Source organism: Phoenix dactylifera, chromosome 15 (assembly GCF_009389715.1).
Source record: "Phoenix dactylifera cultivar Barhee BC4 chromosome 15, palm_55x_up_171113_PBpolish2nd_filt_p, whole genome shotgun sequence".
Taxonomy (NCBI): Eukaryota; Viridiplantae; Streptophyta; class Magnoliopsida; order Arecales; family Arecaceae; genus Phoenix; species Phoenix dactylifera.
The window spans coordinates 4314548-4329136 of record NC_052406.1 but is presented as its reverse complement, the minus strand read 5'-3'; the positions used below and the strand labels follow the sequence as shown (position 1 = coordinate 4329136).

Sequence of the window (14589 nt, the reverse complement as noted above, 5' to 3'; positions counted from 1 at the left end):
AGCCAGAGATGGCCCCTCTTTGTGTCTATTGAAGTCGGTGATATTAAGAGCATTGTAGAGGAAGCATTTTCAAATAGGGCTAAAATCGAATCGAATATAGATCGGATACTGGTATATCCATATCAATATTTATTTTGTTTGATGAATACAGATACGCCCGATACAGATACGGATGTTAGTTGGATATAAAAATTTATATCTATATTTGTTATAAAACGGATATAGATACAAACAGGATACCTAAAATATGGATATAAATCGGATAATTAAACTTATAACTATGAAATCAAAAATATTACTAAGTGGATGATAAATCAAGTTAATAGAATTTTAATATGGTCATTTATTTTTATTAAAAAAATTCATAAGTGCTATATAAAATTAAATAAGATTACAAATAGAATTAGATATTTAGTTACGGATCAGATAGTTGTCTATCCATATTCATATCTATTTTTATTTGACGGATATAAATATGGATGCAGGTATTAATTGGATACTCAAATTTCTATCCATATCTGCATAGTTTCGAATATAAAAAATGAATCTTGATGGATATTATCCAATCTACTTTTATTCCTAGTTCCAAAGTTGTCTATGACCGTTGATCATCTTCCCCGAACATAGATTCTCCCACAGACGAAATATTTGAAGTGTCTGTTGGAGAGTGGCAAAATTAGAGCCTTTTCTTTTAAAAAGAATTCTTTCATTTCTTTCGTGCCAAAGAAAGCTGTGTTGTCAAAAAGAGGCATCTAACAATGCTTCAGTAGTTTCTGTCAGTGAAAGGCAAAGCCAAGATAAATTATAGGGAGAGAACCTTCCTTACAATTCATAAGGGTAAACTAGATAATCATCTAATAGTGCACTAGCACCTAATCTAAAGCTTAATTATACAAATAACAGCTACTATAATTATCTTGTGATTCTTTTTCAAAATAATAATCTCTACTACTATAATACTATCATGTCAACGATCGAATTAGAACACCTTCTTAAAGAATGGCTCCACTTTATTTCAATTTTCTTTCCAACATCATGCTTTGTCCTTTTTTAAACACTCTCGAATCGGAACTCTTTTCAATCTTTTGTTTAGATGCAATGCCACGTACGTTGCATGTATTGTGAGATGATAATTTTGTAGAGGTTTATAATTTGTTAATTTGGTGTTACTAAAATATCTGCAGATGGGTTTGGTTCAAATGAAAAGACTGGATGTATTCGACGACAAAACTTCATCCTTACGCGCCTTTGCTTCATCCGGTCACCGTGCCCTCACGGAAGGATAGGTGGCTAGGTGTCATGTGAACTAATATGTCAACTATCAAGTGTTAATCCGGCCCAAATTTAAAAGCACAACGGATAAAAAGCAGGCCAAGAGATGGCTACGAGGAAGGAGAAAAGAGGAAGAGTTTATGCTGGAGAAGTCATTTACCAAGCTCGCCCTCGCGTTGATTTGGTGCCTCATGGATATCCCAACTTCTATGAATTGCACCTCATGCATTTCTCTGCAAAGTAGTAGTAAATAGGAAACTCGGAAAGTGTTTATAGTGGCGAAATATGTCATTAGTTTGTCCGGGCTCGGAGTAATCTAATTTAGAAATAAATTATATTCTATACTAAATGTATTGTATCAGCGATGCACTATAAAAATAATTTAAGATGATGTGAGCTACATGATGAATAAAATTTGTAAAAATAAAAAATTTGATTAGTGTAGTGCACTGTTCGAACAACTAAATTTTTTGTTTCAGTGAAATTTATTCATAATGAATAAAATTTATGGGAGTAAAAAATTTGGTTAGCGTAGTGCACCGTTTAAATCATTTTTTTTTTTTTTTCTATGAGCTTTATCTATCATGCGGCTTGTTTCAGATTGGCGTCTTCCCACCCCATTTTTAGTTGTTTGTGTACTTGTTAGGACATAATTTTTTTATTTTTTTGGCACATCGGTAGCTCTGTGGCATAATTTCTCAGCTCGAAGACTCTGGGGCATTCCCCGGCTGACTTGTTAGGGTATAATTTCTCGACTTGATAACTCTGGGCCCCAGCAAGGCAATGACTCCCACGACGTTTCGCGGACCATCTCGAACTTTTCGATCAACCACATGGACATCTCCACTCCCACCCCTTTCCCGGGTCGCACCACACTTTTCCCATGGCTTCTCCCCTGTTCCTCTCTCTCTCGTGCGCTCCCCCTAGAATCCCAGGCCCCATCTCCTTCCACCGCAAGATCCCATTTTGGAGCCAAAAACCCCACCTTCTCTCCCTCTCTTCCAAGCTCCCTCTCAGAAACGCCCCCAGATTCTCCGCCCAGGATCAAGAGGAGCAGGTGAAGCCAGCCTCTTCCGTCGCCGTAGCTCCCGATGAGGAGATCGATCGCAAACCGAGCGATTCTGAGGGCGGCGGTGGAGGGGGAGGAGAGGAAGAAGCGAAGGCCCAGCAGCAGCAGGAACTGGACTGGAAGGCGGATGAGGAGTTCAAGAAGTTCATGGGCAACCCGTCGATCGAGGCGGCGATCAAGCTCGAGAAGAAACGGGCTGACCGGAAGCTCAGAGAGCTCGACCGGGAGTCGGACGGCAACCCCATCACCGGTTTCTTCAGGAATGTGGTAAGGGACAGCCTGACCAAAGAGAAGGAGCGGTTGGAGAAGGCCGAGGACGCTTTCAAGGCATTGGATCTTAACAAGGTAACGATGCAGCTTCTAGAATAGAACAAAATTGGGGAAAAATACCATATTTTTTGATTCAGATTGCAGTGATTCTAGTGCAGAAAAGGAATTTTTGACAATAAATTTTGTCTCTGTAGTTAAAGAGCTGCTTTGGCTTTGACACGTTCTTTGCTGTGGATGTTCGGAGATTTGGTGATGGAGGGATTTTTATTGGGAACTTGAGGAAGCCAATTGAGGAAGTGATGCCAAAATTGGAAAAGAAGCTTACTGAGGCAGCGGGCCGAGAAGTTGTCCTCTGGTTCATGGAGGAGAAGAAGGATGACATAACAAAGCAGGTAAATGGGCATGCTTAAAACTCATTCTCGTTTACGGGAATTAGCTTGCTTTTTAGATATTGCCAACAAAAATACTGAGCACAGCTTTTCTTTTGCATAGAGTAAACTATAAGAAATGCAATGCTGATGGTTATGTTGAGCTTCCAATATCCATTTAACCTTGAAGAACCATGTCATGTCAGGTTCTTAAACCTTGTAGACTCCCATGCCACTGAATTTATATAAGCTAATAAATGGCCTTCTTAGAATGCCATGAAACTGTTTAGCAACCACTAGAACACAAACGCTTAAGCTTCTAGGAACGAGTAAACATTGTATATTAAGTTCAACAAAAATAAATCTTAGCTGCCCTATCTTTTTCCCTTAATTATCTCCATAAGCATGCAATGGACTTATCTTTCTTTTTTAATTAGAGAAAGGGAGGAGAACCCACCCTGAATTTAATTACCCTGGCCCAAATCTTCAATATGCACCATCCAAGATACAATCCCGGAACCACTGCCTCTTGGGCAGAGGGGTGCTACCACTGAGGCAAGCCCCAGTTCACCATGCAATTCATTTCTCAGTCGGAAACTCGAGAACATTTTGGTACATTTAAAACAATACATAAAAGGAAGGACTTCGCCAATGAATTCTTCATTGCAATCTGCAAGGAGAAATAATAACACATGCTTCATATAGATTTAGATGTAATTTAGAATTTACATTTGAGTTCATGTTGACTATGAGCATGATGTTTTTAGATGCATTCATTTTGAAAAGAATATGTTTCTTAAGGTGAAACTTGTACTCTTTAGGTCTGCATGGTACAACCAAAGGCGGAAATGGATCTTCAGTTTGAGACTACAAAACTGAGCACACCTTTGGGATATGTCAGTGCAATAGTTTTATGCGTTGCTACTTTTGGAACAATAGCATTGATGAGTGGCTTCTTTCTTAAGCCCGATGCTACATTTGACGATTACATAGCCAATGTTCTCCCTCTTTTTGGTGGTTTTCTCTCCATCTTAGGCGTATCTGAGGTATATTCATATTTCTTGGACTTCTGCAAATCCGTTATGTGTCTTTGTTTGTGCTTAGCTGCTTCTCTAATGAATGTTTTTGATTATTTATTATTGTTTTTCCTTAAATATGTTATAGTAGTCATTTAATCACATTCTTTATTTTGGTTGCATGTTGTTTTGGGCTGTTAAAATGCTGTGTTACATAGAATGACATGGAAGTAAAGAATCAGATGTTGCATCAGTTATTATAATTGATTTTACAAAACCTTCTAGGGTGATGTGGTGTGATAGATACTGTATATCGCAGTCATGCAGCCTGATGATGATAGCTTTAGTATCTTGCAGATTGCAACAAGGGTAACAGCAGCTCGCTATGGCGTTAAGCTTAGCCCTTCATTTCTTATTCCATCAAATTGGACTGGATGCCTGGGGGTGATAAATAACTATGAGTCATTGCTACCCAACAAAAAAGCTCTCTTTGACATCCCTGTTGCCCGCACAGCCAGTGCATATCTGACATCATTAGCTCTTGCGCTTGCTGCATTTGTGGCCGATGGCAGTTTTAATGGAGGAGACAATGCTCTGTAAGTCTTGCCTAACCATAAGGAAAGTATTGTTTGTGAAGTTTCTTTTTGATGACACTGTTCTCCTAGTCTATTTTTCTGACATTTTTTGTTCTGTTGAAGATTTATAAGGCCTCAATTTTTCTACAACAACCCTCTTCTTTCTTTCGTTCAATTGGTCATCGGGCCTTATGCGGATGAATTGGGAAATGTGTTACCTAATGCAGTTGAAGGGGTTGGGGTGCCTGTTGATCCCCTTGCTTTTGCTGGACTTCTAGGTGCGATTATTATTCTGGCTTTAAATTTGTATGCTTATATCGGTGATTACTCTTTCAGTTTGATCAATTGATCTTCATGAATGGCTGTTATCCTGACTATAAACATATCCAAGATGAACTGCAACCATCCTTTTCGTTTCTCTTGCAAAACCTGGCTATTGGGAAATGACTGTCAACCAAGAGAAATATCTAATTGGTTGACTCTTGGGCTATTGCCATTTGGCAAATGGTTCTACCAGCAGTTTTGTTCGAGATGTTCCATCAAGCCCAGTGGAAACCTTTATTTTAAACAGCAAATTTATTCCTAGCTATTTGAAGTTAGCTTTATGAATCCTTCAGCATTTATTACTACTAAGAACTACATATGTTTTTCAAATTTTTTGATCTTTGAAGTCCTTCCTTGCAACTACCATTTATGTAGACCTAAGTGCATTCTTTCTTCTGGCACTGACCCTTGGAGACAAATTGGAACTCCTCCTTCTAACTAGGGCCTTCTCTAATATGTTCTATGTACTTGTATCTCATTTTATTCTTTATCACCTCCTGGTCAATACAACTCTTGTGCTTTCTCTATTGTCTACTTTTCTGAAACCCATTTTTTTTGTGAATTACTACACAGTTCACTTGTCATCTCAATGATGCTCACTTTGCATGCTCCGACCTTCATTATTGCTCAATATTCTCAATCATATAGCATAGATAGTCTTATTTTTGTCTTATAGTATATTCTCCAAAGCAAGGTTCGCCGTCTCAGTACTGAACCCCGTACCAGTGCCATACTAGTACAGTGTCGGTATGGTACGGAGTTTTTTTGGCATCAAACTGGTATGGTATGATACGCTGCGTACCGCCCGCTTCGGGTTGGTACGGCATACCATGCTCCAAAGTCATTAAGGCATGTTTTGATTATGTCAAGCCTTAGAAAGAACACTGTTTTATTCAGCTTTTCTTAGATTTTCTTAGATTAGCCTTCATTGCACATTTGCATGCCATATTAACCAGAATTATATGCAGTAAGCCAAAAAAGAAAAGAAAGATATGTAAAAGATGGCATTTCAGTCCGTTGGCAATAGAAAGTATGAGGTGTCATCCTTTCATTTTCTTATTTATTTTCCTTTAACTTGCAAATGGATATGCAGTCCCATTAACATGCTCTGGTGATTGTATCACGCAGGAATGGTTGTGACATCTTTAAACCTACTGCCATGCGGAAAGCTTGAAGGAGGACGAATAGCTCAGGCTCTGTTTGGAAGAAATACTGCAATGCTGCTTTCATTCGGGACATCATTGCTTTTAGGGATAGGTGGCCTCAGCGGCAGCGTGCTCTGCTTGGCCTGGGGTTTGTTTGCCACATTCTTTCGAGGTGGGGAGGAAATACCTGCCAAGGATGAGATCACTCCTTTGGGAGATGATCGATATGCGTGGGGCATTGTCTTGTTCATTGTTTGTTTCCTTACTCTATTCCCAAATGGTGGTGGCACGTTCTCAAGCTCCTTCCTTGGGCCACCATTCTTCAGAGGGGATGTCTAATTATTTAATTTAATGCCGATGTACATGTGTATTAGGTAATGTGTACTGTCTAAATGTATTTTTGAAAACAAGGGCATATGAGAAAAGTTATCTGCCCCTCTGTTAAAAATGTTGCATTTTCCCTTATTTAATGATGAGTATAACTTAATTCTTTGCTGACTAGGGTTCATATGTGTGCGAGGTCTTTGTAAAATGGTATAGAAAATGTGATTCAATTCTCAATGAGTTGAAGGACTAGGCCAGGAGGAGCATTTAGAACTTATTAGTTCAGGTCTGATCACAAGCCTGGTTGTTCTCAAGGCTAGCTGGTTAACACTGCTGAACGTCTGGGGAGTCATCATTCGGCTGTATGTATGAATTTTAGATCAAAATATATCAAGATCAGGGGCGTAGGTTTTGTGAGTCTCCAGTTTTTCCGATTTGGCTGCCTTCACAATAACTGTAGAGAATTCAACCAGAGTGCTTGATTTAACGTCCATGATTGCAATGAACATTATTATACTAAGAGTTAAAAGAATTTTATTGTTATACCTATATAAGGATCCGTGTGAGCACCACTGCACAATGAGTAGATTTTTAGTTATTCATATGGGACTAAAAAATTAAAATAATACATTCTAGCTAGTTTTTTTGGGTAAGATTCATATTATTATAAATAGTATAAGAGTGGATTTGGTTCATGGCTCATGATCCGAATTAGGATCGCAATGTTTTTAATTGTGTTTACATGGATTTAGGTTCTTAGCCTGATGAGAATGTTAGGGTTTAGATAGAAAAATATGTGAGGATCCATGCGTGTATATTTAGTTTCATATTAGCTACGCACTAGATAGATCTTAAGTACTCATATAGAACAAGGAACCTAAATATCTTCTGCCTAGTTTTCTGAGGTAAAATCCTAGGTTGTTATAACATATTAAGAATTTATGACAACATTTTCATTGTTATAATACTAAATAATTGTTATTCATCAACCTTAATTAGGTCGAAATTATCTCCTACATTGAACCATCCGAGATCAAATGCACAAATACAAGCATGCAACACATGCATTCAGGACATCCGAGCTTAAGTGCTCTCACAATTTACTTAATCCAGTAGCTAGAATCAATAGTGGCAACTTTTCTTTTCTCTGCATACCTACATATGTGTAACCACTACTAGATAAAAAAAATTGGTTAGAATGAAGGTTCATCGTATTGGTACCGGACCCGTACCGGTGCTATGCTGTCATAGTATCAGTATGGTACGATACGCTATCGGTATCGAACCGATACGGTACGATACGCTATTGGTACCGAACCGATACGGTACGATACGCTCGGTACCATTTGGTACAGTACGGTACAGCATACTATGGTTAGAACTCAGTATGATCTTTATATTTTATTTATCCTTATTGCATTTTACTTCATCTTTGATTTTTATCCTTATATTGAATCTTATCAAGAACAAATGTCATTCCAAACTAATCATAAGGAGGAAATATTGGAAAACAAAATGGCCTCTCAACCACTTTGGTCCTTAGACCTCGAGCTATGTAGGAATAATCAATTGCATGTTGGAGAAATGTTCACGATTTAATTCTAAAGGAGTAACGCTGCAGCCTTAATATTTTTTGTTCATGAATTTATCTTAAGGTTGTATGTTATCTTTTTTCTTTGCTAATGTGGCCAAATTAATTATGTTTTCAAAATTCACATCTATCTTTTAGGGGCTAGCTGTTCACAAAGAGAGCTCCAGAGCAGTCAATCTCAACATTAGAAGATTCTTGGTAATCGTATATGATTAAGGCTATGCTATTTAGTGGTTTCTCAAGTTATGAAGTTTTTGAATAATGAATCATTTAAAAACAAGTAAAGAATAGGCAAATCTTCTGGAAATAAGTATCATGGATGGTGGGACTTTGGATAGGCCATGACGAATACTTTTCAGTGCGCAGAGTTGCCTTTATTATAGATTGCCCGTAAATAAATATATCCTTCTTGGTGCTGATGGCTATACTGCTGGATCATCCAAAATCAAGAGGGTTTGGATATATATATACTTAGAAATATAGCTTATTGCGTATTTATCCTCCGATATCACTATTTGTATGTATATCTCATTTTATTTTTGTATGATTACCCCTCGTTAGATTTTTGGCTAATGATGTTCAAAAATACCAATATTGAGTTTCATTTGATATTATTATCCTTTTATGTTAATATTTAATATTCATTTTGTCCCGGAAAGAGCTGTATTTTTATATAATTTTGTCAATAATATTAATGCAAAAATAAAGTTTTAATATTGAAAATAGTAGCTTACCAACACTGTTAATCAAAAATATAACAGGAGGGGTATCGATGCGGATATAGGATGATTTGAAAGGTATATATATATATATATGTAAATAGTTATTTTGCAAGGTAAATATGCAATATGTTACATCGCAAAGGAATATATGCTAAAAACTCTAGATGCCTGATTTTTCCTTTTTGTTCATAATAAAGAGGCCATTCCAGGAAATATATGTCATAAACATATAATGTTCGGGGATTTGTGCATTGACACATTTAAAGCAAGACTGATTGTAGTGCATGAATGAGGTGTTGCATGTATGCTCGCAAATACATAAAGAATAATTACCATGCAGCTGGATGGATAGCATGAATCGTGCTTTTCACAGATTTTGGATTTCCAAGTTGAGATTTAGTGTTGTAAAGAAAAATAAAAAACAAATTTGAAATTCCAAATATAGCAACCCTGACTTTATCTAAAATGGCCATCCGGAACATATTATTTGGATTCCTTGATCCTATATAAGTACCTAAGATCTACCCAGTGAATAACTGATATAGAATTAAACATATGCTCGCACAGATTCTCACATACTTCTTCCATTTAATTTCCGACGTCCTCGTCAGGTTAAGGGTTTAAATCCATTCAAATATAATCACAAGTACCATGACCAGCCCATGGTCAACCCAAATGGATCCGTGCTGCAGTGTCTTCTAATCCACATAGGTTATAGGTCGAATCCGCTTTGATACCATTTGTAACAATCCAGAACCTTATCTAAAAATGGCTATGTAGAAGATATTATTTGGATTTCTTAATCCTATACAAGTATTTATGATCTATCAAATGAATAATTGATGTGGAACTAAACACACGCCTGCACAAGTCCTCACACCAAATGTGAAATGGGAACCAGAACCTTTACTATAAGTCTTAAGAGACTATCAAGATTAGTACGAGGACTTGATATATTGAGCACAGGCTCTTTTGGTGGTTGTATGTTATACATAGATGTGTCCGTCATGCATGACATTACGTTGCGGCTGTTGAGGTAGGTCCCTCTTCACGTCAAAAAAGATATTGTGAGCTTCTCTACCTAAAATTGTGCTCCAAGAGCAAACCCCGCATGTTGATTGGAAAGTCTTGGATGATGACAAGATGTCCTTCTTACATGCATAACACATGCAGGAATATAACTAATAATCCTTTCATCTTCTATCTCTGTCTCATTTGTAGGATAATACACTGCCTTTGGCTCCTATCTAGGGCCATTATCAAAAAATTAGATTATTTAAATTCCATTCTTCCTAGTGCTGTTCAAACACCATTTGGACATTCCCTCACCTTATAGAAATATATAGCTTGAATTTAAGATCCTCTTTTTAAGAGGCTGACTCTGACCTACATTGCATGCAGTTTAATTATATTGGTTGATTCATCAATATCTTAACCCCATAGATTTTAGTTTATACTAATAATTTCATTTCTTTAATAGATTCGCTATGCATTCACCTCAAAATTCACATTCGAACTATATCCATTTTATGCATATCTGCGCTTTCGACTGGTAGCGGTTATTCCTTTCGCTTGCTTTCTCCGCTTCAAGTAATAACTTTTGTATTGGAGCTTTCCGCTTACCCATCAGAGGTTTCCTTGGAGTCTCATACCAAACTTATTCTAGCAGGTGAACTTAATTATGAAGTTATTTCACATTAAAGATTTGATGAGAGTATGGGAAGTCATGCAGATTTATTTTTTTTTAAAGTACACCACAAAATGTCGACCCCCTGTTGTTCGAAAGCTACATTTCGAGAAGTGGCCATGCTGTGTGTATAACCTGCTAATTATGATGACTCATTTACAGCCATATGGTCAAGATTGAAAAGCGGAAGTCAGTCCCGGAGCTCTACTTTGAAATTGCCATATTTACATCACTTTCATTTTTTATTTTTTCCAAAAAAAAATTATTTATATTTTTTCTAAAATTTGTAAATATAAATTTATTTAATATAGTCAAGTATTTTTTTAAAATAAATATGGCAATGGTGGTAGAGACCATGGTAGTTGCAGCAGAGATAGTAGAGTGGTAGTGTTATTGGTAGCGGGTCTCATGATGGTCTAGGGGAGGTAATGATAATAATGGTGGTTGTGGTGATAGTAGTGATGGTGATAGTGCATGGCGGCGGTGAGGGCACTAACAATGTGATGGAGGTGACTAGATAGGCGGCTATCGTGTGGTGGGGGCGATGGTGGTGTTGGAGACACTGGCAATGTGGTAGAGGCGATGACGATCGTACTGGTGATGTGATGGCAATAGCGTCAGGGGGGATAACAGTAGCAACAATGGTGGTAGTAGATTTAGCAGAAATTATGTTAGAGGACAATGTTGGCAGCAAAAAAAACATGGGTTTCTTGTTTTTAAAAATATTGAAAGTAGTAACCCTCGAAACAAAAATATCAAAATTAACAATTTCTCGCATTCATTTTTTTAGGAATAATGAAAATAACTTCTAAAATAAAAATAAAAGCAACAATACCAAATATTTTTGTCTCAGTTTCTGTAATTTTATTTTTAGAATAGAGAATAAAAAATAAAAATAATGCCAAACAAACCTTTAGCAACAATATATCGTTCACCCGTCCTCAGTTAACTGTCTTGCTTGTTGCTTTGTGATGAAATGTAATCACTTGGTCCAATTTCGAGTATGAATTTTTAATCTGCAGGGAGAGGATTTTCTGGGTTCTTTTAATGGGCAAAGCATCGATTGCAGAACAAAGGATGATTACTTCTCATCTACGCATGCATCGTTTTGCTTGTATGATGTCTTTAGTTGAAATTTCTGTGCCGTTCTTTTTTCTGCGGTTCCTTTAAACCAAATTCTTACCATGAGATACTAGCTTTATCTTTGTTACGTTTACTGCGATGGGAACCACCATTAGTATATTAAAAGCAAAGAAATCTTCTTTCGTACCTGTGAGTGGCAGCACTCGATCGAAAGTGTACGTCCGTGTTGCATAATCCGAGAAAGGGTGCAACTTTCTGGGAATGCTTGCTTGTGGGTGGTGCACCCAAAGATTGTGGGGCATGGGAAAAGGTACTTAGTAAACTATAAAACAAATGCACCATCCTTCCATTAATTAGAGGGCAAGTTATGTTTTCATTTCTGCTGTGCGTGGTTTTAAATTCTTCACTGTGATGTATTCTCATCATTGTTGCAGCCATCCGCATCTTTTTTTCATGGTGGGCAGCAAGCTCATATGTCGGATGCTGGCTGAATGCATGATAACACGATAGACTTTCAGTTGTGGTTAACTAACCCATTGGAATAGTTGATACGTCCAGCCTTTACACTAAAGAAGTAGTCAGCGTTATTCTTGTGCATTTATTTGTTTGTTTGTTTGTTTGTTTTTGGTATAGCCGGTGTAATTTTATTTTGTTTTTGGTATCGCCGGTGTCTTTGATTTATGTTCTCTACACGATCAAAATTTAGCTGATAAGAGTTTGTTCGCACGCTCATACGAAAAATCTCAACAAAATGCTTGAAATGGAATCAAGAGGTAGCTCAAGTTTGTATGTTACTTACTGCTTTGCAAAGAACTGTTGGATATAGTTCTTGCTTACTAGTGGTAATGCTGTGTTGTACTTATAGACTGTGGGTCCTGAGAGTCTTAAAATTAGCACTGCAGAATGTGAGGATGGGATGAGCTGCATTGCAAGTCACGTAAGAAGTCATGTGATTGGGTGGTGAAAGTGGTTCTATTCATTCAACTGCTCTTTCTGTGCTTGTTTTTATCAGAACTAACTGCAGGCTTTCCTCAAAACAAGAAGACAAATGCAATTAGGAAAGACCCCTCTGGGTTTATCCTAGCATGGAAAGAGTCGAGAGAACGGAGGAAGAAGCCAGACTTCGATGCCAAATGCTGCATACCTTGAAGATATAAGTCATGAGCTAAAGAATTGAATCGAGATACAATTCCAAATTGAAGGTTGGAAATATATATGTAGCTCGATGGAGTAATTTGTTGTTAAAATCATGGTTTTTTTTTCGAAGTATATTAGCCAATCATTGGCTGCTTGGATATATGCTTCCCCTGGTCATGGGAAACACTATTCATTGGTATCACTGAAATGTCTGCAATTATGGCTTGGCTATCAATATCCCCAGAACCAAAATCTTGCTTTTAACAGTTAAAGTGCTACGATGATTCGCCCTCGACCCGAGCATCATTTCATTATGCATGTCCTTAATAGGCACTGCTTCCACAGCAGGCCATCTGAGATGTAATTGCAGGCAAAATATTGGAGACATGTCAGTACTCATTAAAAAGTTTGATCTTCCCTGCCAAGGCTTGCATGCTCTGCTCTTCGTGGTTTCTTAGAAATTATTCTAATTGGAACCATGTTTATTATTCCCATGCTAGGAGCACTGGATGCTATGTGATGGAGTTTAATATATTTTTATATCTCACACATGCCAATGGAGGTAAAAGTGTAATCTTCCCTGCCAGGACTTGCATGCTCTGCTCTTCATGGTTTGGCATCATTACAGGCTTCTGTACATTTTCAGCAAATAGTGTCAACCTTATATAGTTTCTGTCTGGTTTATCTGATTTCGTAGAACTCAATAACATCGATATAGTCGCAGGCTAATATTTGTATCAAAATATATGAGAATCGGGGACTATGAAACTTAAAATTAAGTGGCTTAATAAACCGTCATTCTAATAATACATTCAAGGTCTAAAAATAATATCTGCTATAACATTTTCATGTCCCCTCTACTATGTTATGTATAATAATGGAGGAAAAGAGAAAATCATTATAATGGATTATTTGGTGTTATAATGGTCTGTTATAACACAAACAATGGCTGTTATTGACATTTCTACAATTTCTTTGCCGAAAAGAATATATTTTTGAAAACTCAGATCTTTGTCCAAATTTTATGTCCAAAAAAGTTTGTACTATCGAAAAAATAATAACTTTTATTTATTAACTGTTATATGGTTTCTAACTTGTGTCAAATTTATGTAACAGAATATATGGATCATGGTTATCCAATTTCATAGGATTCAATAACATCCATATTGTCCAAGGCTAGTTGCTATCTAATTTTATGGCAACTGGGACTGTATGACTTAAAATCAAGGCCTTAATAAAAAATTTCTATTCTGATGCATCTACTTGAGAACCTGATTTTCAAAAGGTTTTAGCTTCCGTATGAGAAAATGCATGCCTATGCTTTTGATAAAATTTGAAAAATTCAACTTTGATAATCTACAAAACTAATGCTTTGCAACATGTTTATATACAATTCCACATCCTCAAAAATTAATTTTCACTCATCAAAATTTTCCTACTGTTTCCTTGAAGACTTTTTGCAATGCAAGATGCACATATGATTATTTTTATCTTCTAATGCTCCTCACCAGACTGCAATGCACTTAAAAATGCCCTACCATCCAAATCTTAGTCATCCATGAGACTTCAACATGAGATCTCAATCCTCCACAGATGCTGAAAGTGTGAACCCAACCCATGGGTTCACTGCTACATTTGTTTTGACAGGCTGAGGTCTTTCCTTTGACTATGTTCCAACATCCATCTACAAGCAAACTCCTGCAACTTAGAGTTGTGAAGGACAAGAAGGTAAAAAGATGATAAGATTCCACCTGCTTCTACTGAGAGAGAGAGAGAGAGAGAGAGAGAGAGAGAGAGAGAGAGAGAGAGCTGTTGATGGGCTGGCAGTGGGAAAAATGAGTGTAGAAATAGTTGGCAGTGTGTCAGTAAAAGACCGATCCTTCAAAGCTTGGTGTGGAAGAGAGGCACCTTCACTCTAAAGAGCAATAAAATAACAAAGGAAGCACAATAGAATAATCCCTCTTAACTTTTTTTTTTTTTAACCACTGGTATCCATCTAAAACAAA

At 37.1% G+C, this 14589-nt stretch overlaps 1 protein-coding gene across 1 annotated transcript; it reads left to right on the top strand.

Annotated features, from left to right (window-relative positions):
- The first annotated feature begins 2106 nt into the window (after positions 1–2106).
- On the top strand, positions 2107–6540 carry LOC103704279 (probable zinc metallopeptidase EGY3, chloroplastic). Its single transcript, XM_008787509.4, has 6 exons — positions 2107–2686; positions 2806–3003; positions 3801–4025; positions 4353–4591; positions 4694–4848; positions 6023–6540. The coding sequence occupies exons 1-6, from the start codon at positions 2156–2158 to the stop codon at positions 6376–6378; spliced, it is 1704 nt and encodes a 567-aa protein (XP_008785731.2). The 5' UTR covers positions 2107–2155; the 3' UTR covers positions 6379–6540.
- Positions 6541–14589: the final 8049 nt, after the last annotated feature.